The sequence below is a fragment of the Schistocerca americana genome, chromosome 2 (assembly GCF_021461395.2).
Source record: "Schistocerca americana isolate TAMUIC-IGC-003095 chromosome 2, iqSchAmer2.1, whole genome shotgun sequence".
Taxonomy (NCBI): domain Eukaryota; kingdom Metazoa; phylum Arthropoda; class Insecta; order Orthoptera; family Acrididae; genus Schistocerca; species Schistocerca americana.
In genome coordinates this window covers 710,936,157-710,950,882 of record NC_060120.1, presented here as the reverse complement: position 1 = coordinate 710,950,882, position 14,726 = coordinate 710,936,157, and the positions used below count along the sequence as shown (strand labels likewise).

Genomic DNA, 14,726 nt, shown 5'->3' with positions numbered 1-14,726 from the left:
TGGGTTGCTCAGTTGGTAGAGCATTTGCCTGCAAAAAGCAAAGGTCCTGAGTTAAAGTATCGGTCTGGTACACAGTTTTAATCTGCCAGTAAGCTTCCTGGAAAGTCCTTTTTGACTCACCCTATAAGTTGCAGTAAACTCCAGTCCATACAAATGTTTAAAATTTTTGCTGTCTTAGATTGCTAAGATCAGGAAAGAAATGTCATTCTTTTAGAATGAGGAATGACATGGTAATTTGTTTTTCTTAGTTAGTGTTCATTGTTGCCTTGAACTCAACAAATCCATTCAGAAAGATTATCGTTGAGTCAGCAGCTGTCTGTTGGCAGGAAGGAAGCCTTGTGCTGTGTTAACAGAGGGCCAGTGCTTCATCGAATTGTACCTTGGCAACTGTTTTATTTTATGGGGTTGCAAGTTGTGTCCCCATGAACTTGTCAGAAATTCAAATATTCAGTATAAGCAAAATATAGTACACGTGAATCGTAGACTTTTGTTGTTGAGATACACTGCTACACCCATAAGGCACATAGGTGCATTGATTCTCTCACAATTTGATATCCCGGGCTCTTTCACATTTCTCGTTAATTTTCCTATCTATCCTCAATGTGTGTGCTACGTACTGGAGAGTGCTATAAAAACATACTCAGAATTTTTGTTGAATAGGTTCCCCCTCCTGAGGAGTCTTCTTGTGTAAAATATGAGTGAACATGTGTGTGCACTCCCCTATGTGTGTGCTCCCCCATCCCACTGCACGCACTCACACAGACAGAAATTACTCATAGGGTGTTTTTGTAGTGTCGGTGGAAAAATTTATTCTGTTCTCATTATAAATAAAACAACCAATTAATTTAATTTTATGTACACAATCAGTAGAGCAACTGTAATTAATATTCACTTCCAGAATGTTTGATGCTGAGTGTAGGGATTTAAGTATGGTTGTGCTGCTGCGTGAGAGAAACATGAAGTCTGTGTGGCTTGGCATAGCAGTTTTGAGGCACAAGCAGATTCGGACTTTTCCCCCTCCATGTTTTCTGTCACTATTAGGTTATTCTATCAACTGAGCATGTAAAATTATAATTTAAGCAATATTTTGTTGCTTTTGCCTTTGACACTAAATGTTGGATAAAAAAAAAAAGGCAGTTTTAGTTGGTCTGGCAGTACAAACTCATCACAGAAACAGTTGAAAAGGCTTCAGAAACACCAGAGAAATGACAGCCAATGCACTTTAGTGGGGCACTGGATCTGAATAACAGGGAGATAGTAAAATACAGCTGAACATGGGAGGTGGCAATATTGTTGGTATGCAGATACACCATGTAGACATTACATCAGTGTTAGTGACAGTTGGTTGTGTTGTGTGAAAGGAACCCTAAACACACACACTAAGCACACAAAGGAAGCTAATCACAATTGCTAATTGTCCTGTTAGATTCATTCTTAATTCTTGGTGTACAGATTTTATAAATTTTTTTCTGACGTGAATTTGGTTCTAGAAGAACTAATTGAGTGATATCTAAAGTAAGCTACCTATTTTCCGAATTAGCTAGGAACTCCTTAAAGATTGATTGACATATGGGTGTGATGTAGGGACTTTTGACCATGAAGCCTCATTTTGTTGGAGTAGTAAACTTCTTGAGTGGATATGAAGATTATTATCCTGATTTCTTTAGCAGAAGATGACCCAGTATGTTCCCAGATTTCAGGCTATTAGTAACTGCTTGATTAATGAAAGGTATTTTACCATGAATGCAATATATTTTTTGGCTTGGAGTGGTGTGTACAAGAATTGATGATGACGACCATCAAATAAGCATGTCAGTATGTGCATATGCTTTGAAAATACCCTGGTTTGTCTGAAAAAAAGTATGATCTAATTAGATGGTGGCTGCAAGGGCATTGTATTTGAACCGCGAGTTGATGACTGTTACATATAACGACCAAAATGAGCTCATTGTTTAACCACAAGTGGTATCAGTTTGAATGTAACTGCGACTGCTAAGTTGGAGACAAGGTAGAAAGTATGCTGAAAAATCACTGTGACATTGCACACTGAAGACACCTTGTGCCTTTGGAAACAAATTTGTTAGGCTACAAGTAATGTACACAAAGAAAATATATTAGAAAATCTTAATGACACCTTTGTACACTAACTCTACACAATCATCATTCCAGCTCAAGCAGTTTTCATACCTCTTAATGAGTTGACTTATTACTGGGGGGTGAGGGGGGGGGGGATCTGCTGCTGAGGCTGCAGTCAGCCTGCCACAGCATGTGTTGGTGTCAGTGTTTGTAATCCAATGACACTTTCATGCCCATGAACAGGTGGAAATTAATTTGACACAAGTCTAGGACATAAGATGGATGTTCAGAAATAACCAATTTGAAATGATCCAATAATTCTTGTTTACCTGGCAGAGCATACTTGATACAAAACATGGCGTCATCTGTGATAAATGGCCTGTGCCAATTTTCTCAAGTTCTCACAACAGTTTTAAGTATTGCAGCCACAGCGTTTCTGCCTGAGAGATTTTGGTGTGCTTCTTTGCAGTTCTTCCATAAGGCAGTATGACTTCACACCATTGACTGCTGTTTGTCTCTGTGAGAGCATAGAAGAGTCATGTTGAATCTCCAGTCGTGATTCTATGTAGTAGACTTTCTCCCTCCACATTGTAATGGGAAAGTAAGTTGTTGTTGAGTTGTATGGTTTTCAGGAATGAAATCCACCAAGCACAGAAACAGTTCTGACACTTTGAGTAATATGCAGAAAGTTATCTGTTCATTACTGACTACAGTGGACAGTCACTTCCGTCATCCTAGATATGTGTGCAGCACCAATTTTGCAGTGAATGTTAACAACTTTATAAGTATTACAGGCATCAAAACACTCCTACAAAGTGTAAGTTACTCCAGGTTTATAGCTCAGCATGTTAATGTAAATACCGGAATTCATTTTGAAAAGCAATGGAAAAGTCATAATTAGGGACAGAAAATATTGTTACATTTTGTGGTCAATTTTGGTATTACTTTTTACACATTTTGGTAATTTGATGGCTTTTCTCTCCTTTAGGTTATGTATTTTAATCTAAGTTAGCCATTTAGCTCATTATTTTCTTTTCTTATTTTGAAATGAGTGAAGAGTCTAATCCTGTTTGTCATAGGGTTTAAGTACAACTCTTGTGGCACCAGAAGGATTTGTGATCCTGGTTTCACAGAAAAAAAGAACACGGGCATAGGCAGGGAGACTTGTGACAGGAAGTCGTTAAAGTAACCTCTGGCGTGCCACAGGGGAGTGTTATGGGACCATTGCTTTTCACAATATATATAAATGACCTAGTAGATAGTGTCGGAAGTTCCATGCGGCTTTTCGCGGATGATGCTGTAGTATACAGAGAAGTTGCAGCATTAGAAAATTGTAGCGAAATGCAGGAAGATCTGCAGCGGATAGGCACTTGGTGCAGGGAGTGGCAACTGACCCTTAACATAGACAAATGTAATGTATTGCGAATACATAGAAAGAAGGATCCTTTATTGTATGATTATATGATAGCGGAACAAACACTGGTAGCAGTTACTTCTGTAAAATATCTGGGAGTATGCGTACGGAACGATTTGAAGTGGAATGATCATATAAAACTAATTGTTGGTAAGGCGGGTACCAGGTTGAGATTCATTGGGAGAGTGCTTAGAAAATGTAGTCCATCAACAAAGGAGGTGGCTTACAAAACACTCGTTCGACCTATACTTGAGTATTGCTCATCAGTGTGGGATCCGTACCAGGTCGGGTTGACGGAGGAGATAGAGAAGATCCAAAGAAGAGCGGCGCGTTTCGTCACTGGGTTATTTGGTAACCGTGATAGCGTTACGGAGATGTTTAATAAACTCAAGTGGCAGACTCTGCAAGAGAGGCGCTCTGCATCGCGGTGTAGCTTGCTCGCCAGGTTTCGAGAGGGTGCGTTTCTGGATGAGGTATCGAATATATTGCTTCCCCCTACTTATACTTCCCGAGGAGATCACGAATGTAAAATTAGAGAGATTAGAGCGCGCACGGAGGCTTTCAGACAGTCGTTCTTCCCGCGAACCATACGCGACTGGAACAGGAAAGGGAGGTAATGACAGTGGCACGTAAAGTGCCCTCCGCCACACACCGTTGGGTGGCTTGCGGAGTATCAATGTAGATGTAGATGGCAGGGCTTGTTCTCCCGGACTGCTCCTCAGCTTTTGAGCATTCGAAGTTCTCGTTTGTTCACACTTCGGGCTGCTTACTAAGTTGTGGTGGCTGCTGTAGTGCAACGATGTAGATAGTCGCAGCGCGACGATGCAGATAGTCTTCCTGTAAATTATGGATAGAGCTATGTTCAGTTCTCTGTCCACTCTTTAAGCACCTTGTCTGTCCTGTTTGTGGTGTTGTTGGCCATGGGTCTCAAGGTGCACGAAAAGGCTCTGCTGTATACAGATCAGGGCTTGTATGCTTTAGATTTGAACTCTGTGTACTGCGGATTTTGTTGTTATTGAACTGTGTGGAAAAAGAGAGAACGTCGAAAAACTCCTTAAATCAGAGAAACAGTTTGTTCACCAGTGAGAGCCCCTTCTGAACAGAAACAATTATTTGTTGGAAGTTTCAATAGAGCCAAGAGGAGAATACAAGCCAAGGCAGTTTTGGAAAAAAACTTTAAATTTTTGCAGAAGCAAATATTCATCTCAAAAGTTTTTAGTAATGAGAATAAAAATTGCTTACTATCTTAATTACCCCTGTTGTTATTATTATTATTATTATTATTATTATTATTATTATTATTATTATTATTTTAGTTTTTGTATCTGTTTTGTTCTTTTTTCTTTCTTGGGAAACAAACTTCATCTTCAGGCAAGTGGCTTGCGAAACTCTTAAATTTAAATGTCTAACATTTATGCCAAAAAATCTAACTTTGCAAAAAATAGCTGCTACATTTTCAGGTCCCTACATCAGACACATCACATTTATGTTGCACTGACTTGCAAAGAAAAATTAAAAACATTTATTTTATAGCACTTCAAGGCAGGTAAGCTTCAGACACACTGCAGAGAAGTTTTTTTAAATGACAGCAGTGTCATGATTTTTAGGTTACCTTCTGAGAGATTGTGCCACATGTCAGCACTTCACTGTTGTTAGAAAATGTTGGAAAATAACTTCTCACTGTCACTAAGTTGGAACTCAGAATCCAAATAGCATTCTGTACCACGGCTGCAAACTGCTGATCATCAACCCTTGTTGGTTGCAGACATTTGATTATGTTAACATTTTCCAATTCTGTGGACATTAGCTTTGCAGAAATATTCTAAAGATTCTTACACAGCTTCAGAGCATCAGCACTACAGAGACGTCATTCCAGGTCATTCGTGTGAAGTGAGATGCGTCCAAGAAGACAGTCATATTAAGTCTATGGCATGTTCTTTACAGTTAATTGACACCCAATGCTTGCATTAGACAACTTCCACATGTCATCATTGTGGAAGAATTCAATCTTTTATTCAAAATATTCTTCATCATAAGTGGCTTTGGAGGACCATGAGTTCAAGAATTTTAAGAGTGAAAGAGGAAGACCTTTCATATCTGTTCGTTTCCAATAGAAACTGCTAATACAAATGTTTCCTGTTCCCGGTGTTCAAGAAAGTTCTCTTTAAATTACTTACCATGTTGTTGTTGTCTCCAGTCCAGAGACTTGTTTGATGCAGCTCTCCATGCTACTCTATCCTGTGCAAGCTTCTTCATCTCCAAGTAACTACTGCACCCTACATCCTACTGAATCTGCTTAGTGTTTTCCTCTCTTAGTCTCCCTCTATGATTTTTACCCTCCACGCTGCCCTCCAATACTAAATTGGTGATCCCTTGATGCCTCAGAACATGTCCTACCAACTGATCCCTTCTTCTAGTCAAGTTGTGCCACAAATTCCTCTTTTCACCAATTCTGTTCAGTACCTCCTCATTAGTTACATGACCTACCCATCTAATCTTCAGCATCCTTCTGTAGCTCCACATTTCGAAAGTTCTATTCTCTTCTTGTCCAAACAATTTATCGTCCGTGTTTCACTTCCATACATGGCTACACTCCATGCTAATACTTCCAGAAAAAGCTTCCTGACACTTAAATCTATACTCGGTGTTAACTAATTTCTCTTCTTTAGAAACACTTTCCTTGCCATTGCCAGTCTACATTTTATGTCCTCTCTACTTCGACCATCATCAGTTATTTTGCTCCCCAAATAGCAAAACTCCTTTACTACTTTAAGTGTCTCATTTCCTAATCTAACTCCCTCAGCATCACCTGATTTAATGTGACTACATTCCATTATCCTCGTTTTGCTTCTGTTGATGTTCATCTTATATCCTCCTGTCAAGACACTGTCCATTCCACTCAACTGCTCTTCCAGCTCCTTTGCTGTCTCCGACAGAATTACAATGTCATCGGCAAACCTCAAAGTTTATATTTCTTCTTCGTGGATTTTAATTCCTACTCCAAATTTTTCTTTTGTTTCCCTTACTGGTTGCTCAATATACAGATTGAGTAACATCTCGGAGATAGGCTACAACCCTGTCTCACTCCCTTCCCAACCACTGCTTCCTTTTCATGCCCCTCAACTCTTATAACTGCAATCTGATTTCTGTTCAAATTGTAAATAGCCTTTCCCTCCCTGTGTTTTACCCCTGCCACCTTCAGAAATTGAAAGAGTATTCCAGTCAATATTATCAAAAGCTTTCTCTAAGTGTAGAAATGCTGGAAACATAAGGTTTGTCTTTCCTTAACCTATCTTCTAAGAGAATTTGTAGGGTCAGAATTGCCTCATGTGTTCCAGCATTTCTACGGAATCCAGTCAGCTCTTCCTCAAGGTCGGCTTCTACCAGCTTTTTCCATTTGTTTGTAAATAATGAGTCTTAGTATTTTGTAGCTGGGACTTATTAAACTCATAGTTCAGTAATTTTCACACATGTCAACACTTTGGGATTATTTTATTCTTCTTGAAGTTGAAGGGATTTCACCTGTCTCATACATCTTGCTCACCAAATGGTAGAGTTTTGTCAGGGCTGGCTCTCCCAAGGCTATCAGTAGTTCTCCAGGGGCATTGTTTCGACTTGGGTCTTTCAGTGCTCTGTCAAATTCTTCACACAGTATCATATCTCCCACTTCATCTATGTCCTCTACCATTGCCATATTATTGCCCTTAAGTACATTGCCCTTGTATAGACCCTCTACATACTCTTCCACCTTTCTGCTTTCCCTTCTTTGCTTAGAACTGGTTTTCCATCCGAGATCTTGATATTCATAGGGGTGGTTCTCTTCTCTCCAAAGGTCTCTCTAATTTTCCTGTAGGCAGTATCTATCTTGCCCCTAGTGCTATATGCCTCTACATCCTTACATTTGTTCACTAGTCATTCCTGCTTAGCCATTTTGCACTTCCTGTTGATCTCATATTTGGGATTTCAGTGGGAAAATGGGTAAAATACTAGAAATGATAATGGTGTTTCTTTGTTAGGATTTGTTATGATGAACATTATGTTTATCACTATATTTTTAACTAGTGATAAGGAAAATGTGCAGAATGTGACAACCACTACAAAATTTTGAGTGTTCCATAGGCTTGTAGGATATAGCCTAAAAATACAGCAGTCAGAAAAAGTACTCAACAAGCAGGAAATCAAAAATGTAGGAATATGAGAATGTAGTTCAAAATCATGGTATGTAACAAATTAAATTGAAGCAAGAAGTTCGACGTCTTAGAAAATGAAGAATATATTGAAAAAGAAAAAAATTATGATTATCTAACTTAGGTTCTATACAAACTTGAAAAGATATTGCAGGAGGTATCATTAAATTAAACAACAGAAAGTCTAAACTATAGCAAGGCAACAATAAAAGTGTTTAGAGATGTGATGATAGGAAATTGATTGTGTATACTGAATCAAGCAAAGCTCTTTAGAAATGCCCTCAAGAAAAAATGGCAAATGGCAAAGGAAAAAACCAAAAACAGTATGTATAGTGAAAAGAGAATGTTTGGTAGACATAACATTTAAAGTTGCGCAAGGTACAGTAACTAATAACAAAGAGAGGGCTATATAGGGACACTTTTAAGTGTCTGTAGTTCCAGAGATGAGCTGGAAAGGAAAGGCAGGTAGTTATAATGTAAACAATGATTTTTTGGTAATTAAAGCTAGATATTGTGATAAAGTAATTTGAAGAAACTAGAGGAATGTACCGGGATTTGATGGCATTTCAGTATGAATAAGTAAAACTAGGGGAAATGTAGCATTAAACTGAGCTGCAAAATGTCTGGAAGGAGGACAATCCCCCAAAACTGGGACTCTGCTGCAATTGCACAACACTAAGAAGGAAAGAGACAGGAAGACTTAGGTGTCTCGTAACTGTAATGTAGAAGATACTTAGTACACTCATTATCAAGCCCAGTCAGTACATTGGGAGATGTGCCATCACCAGAAGTTGACACTGGGCGCAGTGGCTGATGCGAGCGACTGCGAAGGCATTTCTCATACAGCCGCTTCCATCAGCCAGTGCGCTGGGTGTCAACTTTGTTTGCACTTGTAATATCTTGGCATCTCTTAAAGGACATTCCGGAATCTCCAAACTGGGAACCAGGTACATTTTGTGGCTGAACAACATACATATTACAGGTAGCTTTGTGATGTTTGCCTCTAGCTTTGATTAATTTAAGCAACAAGTGGAAGAAATTAATAGAACAAGTTTGAAAGCAGGACTGTGAAAGAAGGAAGGAACGGAGGAAGATTGTGTTTAACATCCTGTCGACATTGAGAAGGGAGCATGAGCTCAGATTTTGTCGAGGATGGGGAAGGAAATCAGCCAGACATTTGCCTGTAGTGATTTAGGGAAATAACGGAAAACCCAAATATGGATGTCCAATCGCAGATTTCAACCGTCACCCTCCCGAATGAGAGTTCATTGTGCTAACCGCTGCACCCCCTTGCTCAGTGCAGGACTGTAAATCAATTACATTAAGACTAAAATAATAAACACACCAAATAGAAATTTTTTCCAGTTATGAAGTCGTGGAACCAGTTATAAGAGATTTTGTAGTGAAAGAATTAAATAAAACAACTGGTTAGATGTGAAAGTAAATGGAAGAGTAATTTTCAGCAAGTCAAATGATATCATCAAAATTTGTACCTTCTGATTACCACAGCAGTAATTTGCAGCCACAAATAGATTTATAGTGGACTCCTGACCTTTCAGAGCTTGTAGATGGAATGATTTACTACCTTGAATCAGATATGTTGCTACAAGGGCGGCATATAGCTCCTTAGGAATAATATGTGTATAATTAAAGACGTATTGCATCTTCCCAAAAAGAGGTGCCTCTCCTTCGCAAGCATTGCTAATTTACATGATTCACCCAATCCTCCTTTCTCGAACTTGTTAATTCTTATTACTGGTAGTTCGCTGATTTGTAAAGCAAATAGCTATTGCCCTTAATCTCTAGAAACTAACACAGCAGAGAATTGAAGTGGAATTTCATTCTCAGTCAGTGTAAACACAGTAAGATTGGATGGTGTGAATGTTGGCAACGAAATGAAATTATTGTCCGTTCCTAATACTTTATAGGCTTCTGGTGCTCATGTTCTCAATAACTTTCGTAGCTAATCATCCTTTGTATGTTGATTCTGTGCAAAAGAATTTATGAAGCAGTGTGTTTCTAATGCGTGTGTAGACCTCATCGGTATTGAAGAATCCGGCTTTTTCTGTTGATGAATTTACCGTTCAGTCTTTGACTCAGAATAGCAGTCATGGTAAAGTTTGTGAAGATGGTTTGGTCATGGTTTCTGGTATCCCTCTTTAAATGCTATAAGCCAGCTGGATAGACTTAAAGATCACTTAACAGATGAGCATATGCAAGCTACTGTTACTGTATTATTTACATGCACTTACTTATTGTTCACTCTGAGAAGACTCTCAGCATGATGGTTGACAGGAGAAGCTACTAAGGTAGAAGTCAGTATATGGCTTCAGACCCATATTCGTTTGTTTCCAGTTGCTACCTATGTTGCTTTCAATACCAGGTGCAAAGTGTCTTTGTTGAACTTATAAGTAAATTTAACTGTTTCAAACTCAATTTACACACAACAGTTCTGTGATTTTTAATTTCATGTATTGTATCTTAATTTACGGGTACATAGACTCGTTGAGAACATGGTTGTCTGACAACTAAGATTGTCTAGGTTGGGTTTAACAGAGAGCTGTTGGTAATAAAACACAGCATTCGACTTCTATCGATAGACTTGCTCTTGGCAGTCACCATTCAGGCTCTTCTTAAAGAGAATAATTAATAAGTACCATCAGTATTAGACAGCAGTTTTACCAATTTTGTATGCTAAATCTGTGCACTTAACACGTTTTCATTTAAATGCTTCTTAGGTTACTTTTAAGCACAAAGCAACATGTAGACAATTATTTGAATTACTGCAGCTAGGCTACATGTGCTAGATGTTATTGTCTACGTCAGATTTATTGAGAAGTGGAGCAATCAGCTGCCAAAATCCTTTTTGTTGCAGTAGAGTGACTTGCTAATTGTTTCATTACTTGAAGTACGTCAGATTATTTCTTGGAAACAAGAGTAAAAATTACATCCAAAACAGTTGACAGCAGTGTGTTCCATCAATTAGTATTTTAATTTTTAAACATGCTAAACAGGCATATTTAAAGTTGTATTCATAATTATTGTTTTCCTGAGTTAGTAGTAGTTTTACCGCATTGAGTATTATGTAATAGCAAATGTGTGAAGGAGTGTCTGTGGCAACTCTGGGGATTATTGACATGGTTCTCGCTTTGTATGTTCACCACACATCGTGGTGAAAATACATTATTTAAATTGAATTGTGATCTGGGTTCTGGTTGCAACTGGTATTTGCAGAGCTGAATACAATTGAAGATGCAACTGTGTATCATTAATTTTTTGATTGTTCAACTGATAGGTTGTGGGCTTGTATGAAAAGCTTTTTCAGTGTTGTGCAATGTACCTAATATTTTGAAAATGGATTTGTGTCAAGATCTTAGATTGTAGATTTTCTGTTAGCTAGAGGTGGCTTGATGTTAAAAGCATATTATGTTGTGATTGAAGAGATCTAATGTCTCAAAACTGTTATACCTCAAATCTGCAGAGTCTGTCCTCATTGATGCTGTGTCTGCTGCTGAACTTTTGAGTCTACCATGACTTGGAAATTTGTGAAAGATAATTGAATTTTCCATTAGAATAATACACTTTGTGTTGCTGAAGGAGTGCCTCTTTAAGTGCTGCAAAGTTTATTTACAACATAGGCCTGATCGTGCTTAATCATTTTTATTGCTTGAAGTGATTAAAGGGTAGTGTTTTCTCGTGGCTTTTATACGTTTTACAACACGGCTATTAACAGTGTAATGATCTTTGAGCTTCAATTAAGTGACCCTGTTTTCAGGTAAGTGTGGCTCTCACATGTGGGAATGATTTGTTAGCAAAATGCCAAGTTTCACCATGGTGTCCATGATATACCCCATGGATAAGCCAGTCCCACGGCAGGATATGCCAGTTCCATGGCAAGAGTATGCCATCACCACTAGGACCTTGCTAAATAGTGCTGTCTTGTTCAAACCAACCTTTGGGTTGTTAGCTTCACTTTTTATGTAGGTCTACTAAAAAAAAGTATACTTTTATTGAAGGGGGACGTGAGCAGTAGGTGCAAAGTGAGAATAAGAGTTTACTGAGTCTGTTAAATAATTTATTTGGATGCAGTATAAAATTGTCAGTTTGTAATCTGTAAAAGTTTCTAAACGTGGACCACTGCATTCTTTTAATGTTGAAATAAAATTGATTTGTTGTCATTATTTTCGTAGGTAAACTTGCTCACGTTGATTTGGATGAACGTGCTTTGGATGCTCTGAAAGAATTTCCGGTAGATGGTGCACTGAACGTTCTGACACAGTTTCTTGATTCAAATTTGGAACATGTTTCAAATAAGTCAGCATATTTGTGTGGTGTAATGAAAACTTATCGCCAGAAAAGCCGTGCAGGCCAGGGTTCAGGCTCTGGTACTGTTGCAAAAGCACCAGATGAGGACAAAATTAAATCAATTTTGGAACGCACTGGATATACATTGGACGTAACTACAGGGCAGCGGAAGTATGGTGGACCTCCACCTGACTGGGAGGGACCAGCTCCTGGTAATGGCTGTGAGGTGTGTAATAAATAGATAATTTCTAGGTAATTGTTTATGAAAATTCTTTTACTTGTTTTGTATATTTGGATACAATGCTGTTCGTTGCTGTTTCAGGTTTTTTGTGGCAAGATACCAAAAGACATGTATGAAGATGAGCTCATTCCTCTGTTTGAAAAATGTGGCACTATTTGGGATCTAAGGTTAATGATGGATCCCATGACAGGCCTTAATAGGGGATATGCTTTTATTACTTTCACCGCTAGGGAGGCAGCACAGCAAGCAGTCAAGGAGGTAATTGTGAGACTGAACTGTTTGTAGGTGTCAATACTTGTCTATAAAGTTATGTATTGTTTGAGTTACATAATTAATTTTTTTTAATATGTCTACAAATAATTATCTCTGGTAACAAACTCACTTGTTAGTTTAAACATTGGAAAATTATCCTTGACCATTTGATTTGGCATATATTTGTACTTGTGAATCAGTATTGAAGTTTGGCTCAAAAACTGAGTGAGTTTGAATACTCTGAGAACATACAATGTTCGCTTGTTGTACTTGCTATATTGGATGTCTGTCAGTAGTAGAATAAGTTTTGCTTCCAGATCTCCTCTTTGCTCTGTGGGCAAAATTGGGACTGGACAAACAGTTGATCAGTGTTCCCAAATTCAAACTCATACAGTAGTGCTCTTAGGTGATGGCTGGAGAAGTCACTCCTTCTTTCTGAGTTATAGTTTCCGTGCAGTAGCTACTATAATATCTTACATGGTAGTTTGTTGAAGTTCAGTAGTTCTGAAAATAAATAATAAAAAAGTGTAAGATTTGTTACTGGTTGTACTTCTCTCATTCAAAATTTGAATCCATTAAAATTTTAAGGAGAGAGCATGCCTGTTTCAGTAGAATATTGGTACAGAATTGTGAAGTTAGCTCTTATTAGTCCCTAAATTTACTGATCGTCTTTTTTGAACTTGTTGTTGCTCACTCACCAAAATTTGGCATGTGTGTGTTTCTCTTCATCCCACAGCTTGATAATCATGAAATCAAACCTGGCAAGAGTCTGAAAGTTAACATTAGTGTTCCAAATCTGCGACTTTTTGTGGGCAACATTCCAAAGTCTAAAGGCAAAGAGGAGATTCTGGACGAGTTTGGTAAATTAACAGGTAATGTGTAAAGAAAGAGACAAAAATTGATGTAGTTTAGAGACAGCAGGGGTTGGATTGGGCCCACATCACAGCTGTGCCTCTCAGCTTGTTAGTTAGTTGCCCCATCCATTTGATGAATGTATGAAATTGCCAAATATTCAAGCCAGGTGGCAGAGAAATTACCTACTGAGGTACCTGCCTTGCACAATTTAATTTGTGAGGATGGGTGCGGCTTGCTAACATTCAGACGGGCAGAGCTTCCTGAGGCTCTGTCCCATTCCCACCCTCACTGTCAAAGCAGACCAGCCAATAAAGCAGGCATAAGAGCACCCCACAGGCGAGGCAAGCTTAATTGGCGCACTTCCTTCCCCATTGTTCTTACAGCTGAACGATTACGAAATTCGGAAAGGCAAAAAGATTGGTGTTACAGTATCATATAACAATCATCGCTTATTCGTTGGGAATATACCCAAGAATCGAGATCGTGACGAGTTGTTTGAAGAATTTTCAAAACACGCACGTAAGTTGAGATTATCGCTTAAGCCGATAAGTCATTTTGTTTGAAAGTTTGATTGGCTTGAACTAAAAGATTGGCTGGATAGAGAACTGCATTATGCTAACATTTGCCTTTCTAAGTTGTGCTCCATTCACTGATTTGAGCACGGTGGGTGGGAATGATGGATGGTGTAAAAGAATTATCTTTGATACATACACGACTTTTTTCCATGTAAATCATAATTGACTTAATTTTCGTAATTATTAATGTGAATTGTATCAAGTTGCATGATTTTTAGTTTTTATATATAGTCATGTGTTGTAAGCAGGCGTGCTCAGTCCGCAACTCTTGCTGCTGAGGAACTTTTAAATGGTAAAAAGAGCAATGGATATAGGTTTAAGAATTGAATTTACATAGGAATGCCTTGATTCTTATGCTAATGTGCTGCCATGATTGATTCTTCCTCCAGCTGGTCTGACAGAAGTGATTATATACAGCTCACCTGATGACAAGAAGAAGAATCGTGGCTTTTGTTTTTTGGAATATGAATCCCACAAAGCAGCATCCTTGGCTAAGAGACGGCTAGGTACTGGCCGTATAAAGGTGTGGGGATGTGATATCATTGTTGATTGGGCAGATCCCCAAGAAGAGCCTGATGAGGCTACAATGTCAAAGGTATGTTTGGTGCAGGAGGCGTGATCATATTAGTTGCTTCATACTAGTTGGACATATGTATGGAAATTAATTAGGAAAATAACAGTGCTGTGATTTAGTGTTATTGCTCTGCAGTGATAGTTTTCCACCACATGTGTATTATAATGAAGTGAAGTGTTCAGTTTGCTGAAGTGGCAATAACCATTGTAATAAACATTTACCTCTTATCTGAGGTGGCTCCTTTGTT

At 38.4% G+C, this 14,726-nt stretch overlaps 1 protein-coding gene across 9 annotated transcripts in view; it reads left to right on the top strand.

Annotated features, from left to right (window-relative positions):
- LOC124593724 (heterogeneous nuclear ribonucleoprotein R) overlaps positions 1 to 14,726 on the top strand; it is a 119,137-nt gene that overhangs the window by 55,935 nt on the left and 48,476 nt on the right. For 8 of the 9 annotated variants that reach the window (XM_047132043.1, XM_047132045.1, XM_047132039.1 and 5 more), the window contains exons 3-6: positions 11,868 to 12,208; positions 12,305 to 12,481; positions 13,212 to 13,347; positions 14,295 to 14,500. In XM_047132043.1, coding sequence (XP_046987999.1) covers positions 11,868 to 12,208; positions 12,305 to 12,481; positions 13,212 to 13,347; positions 14,295 to 14,500 — 860 coding nt within the window. Of the gene's footprint in view, positions 1 to 11,867; positions 12,209 to 12,304; positions 12,482 to 13,211; positions 13,348 to 13,713; positions 13,850 to 14,294; positions 14,501 to 14,726 lie in introns of all 9 variants that reach the window. The other variant, XM_047132040.1, reaches the window with a different exon arrangement.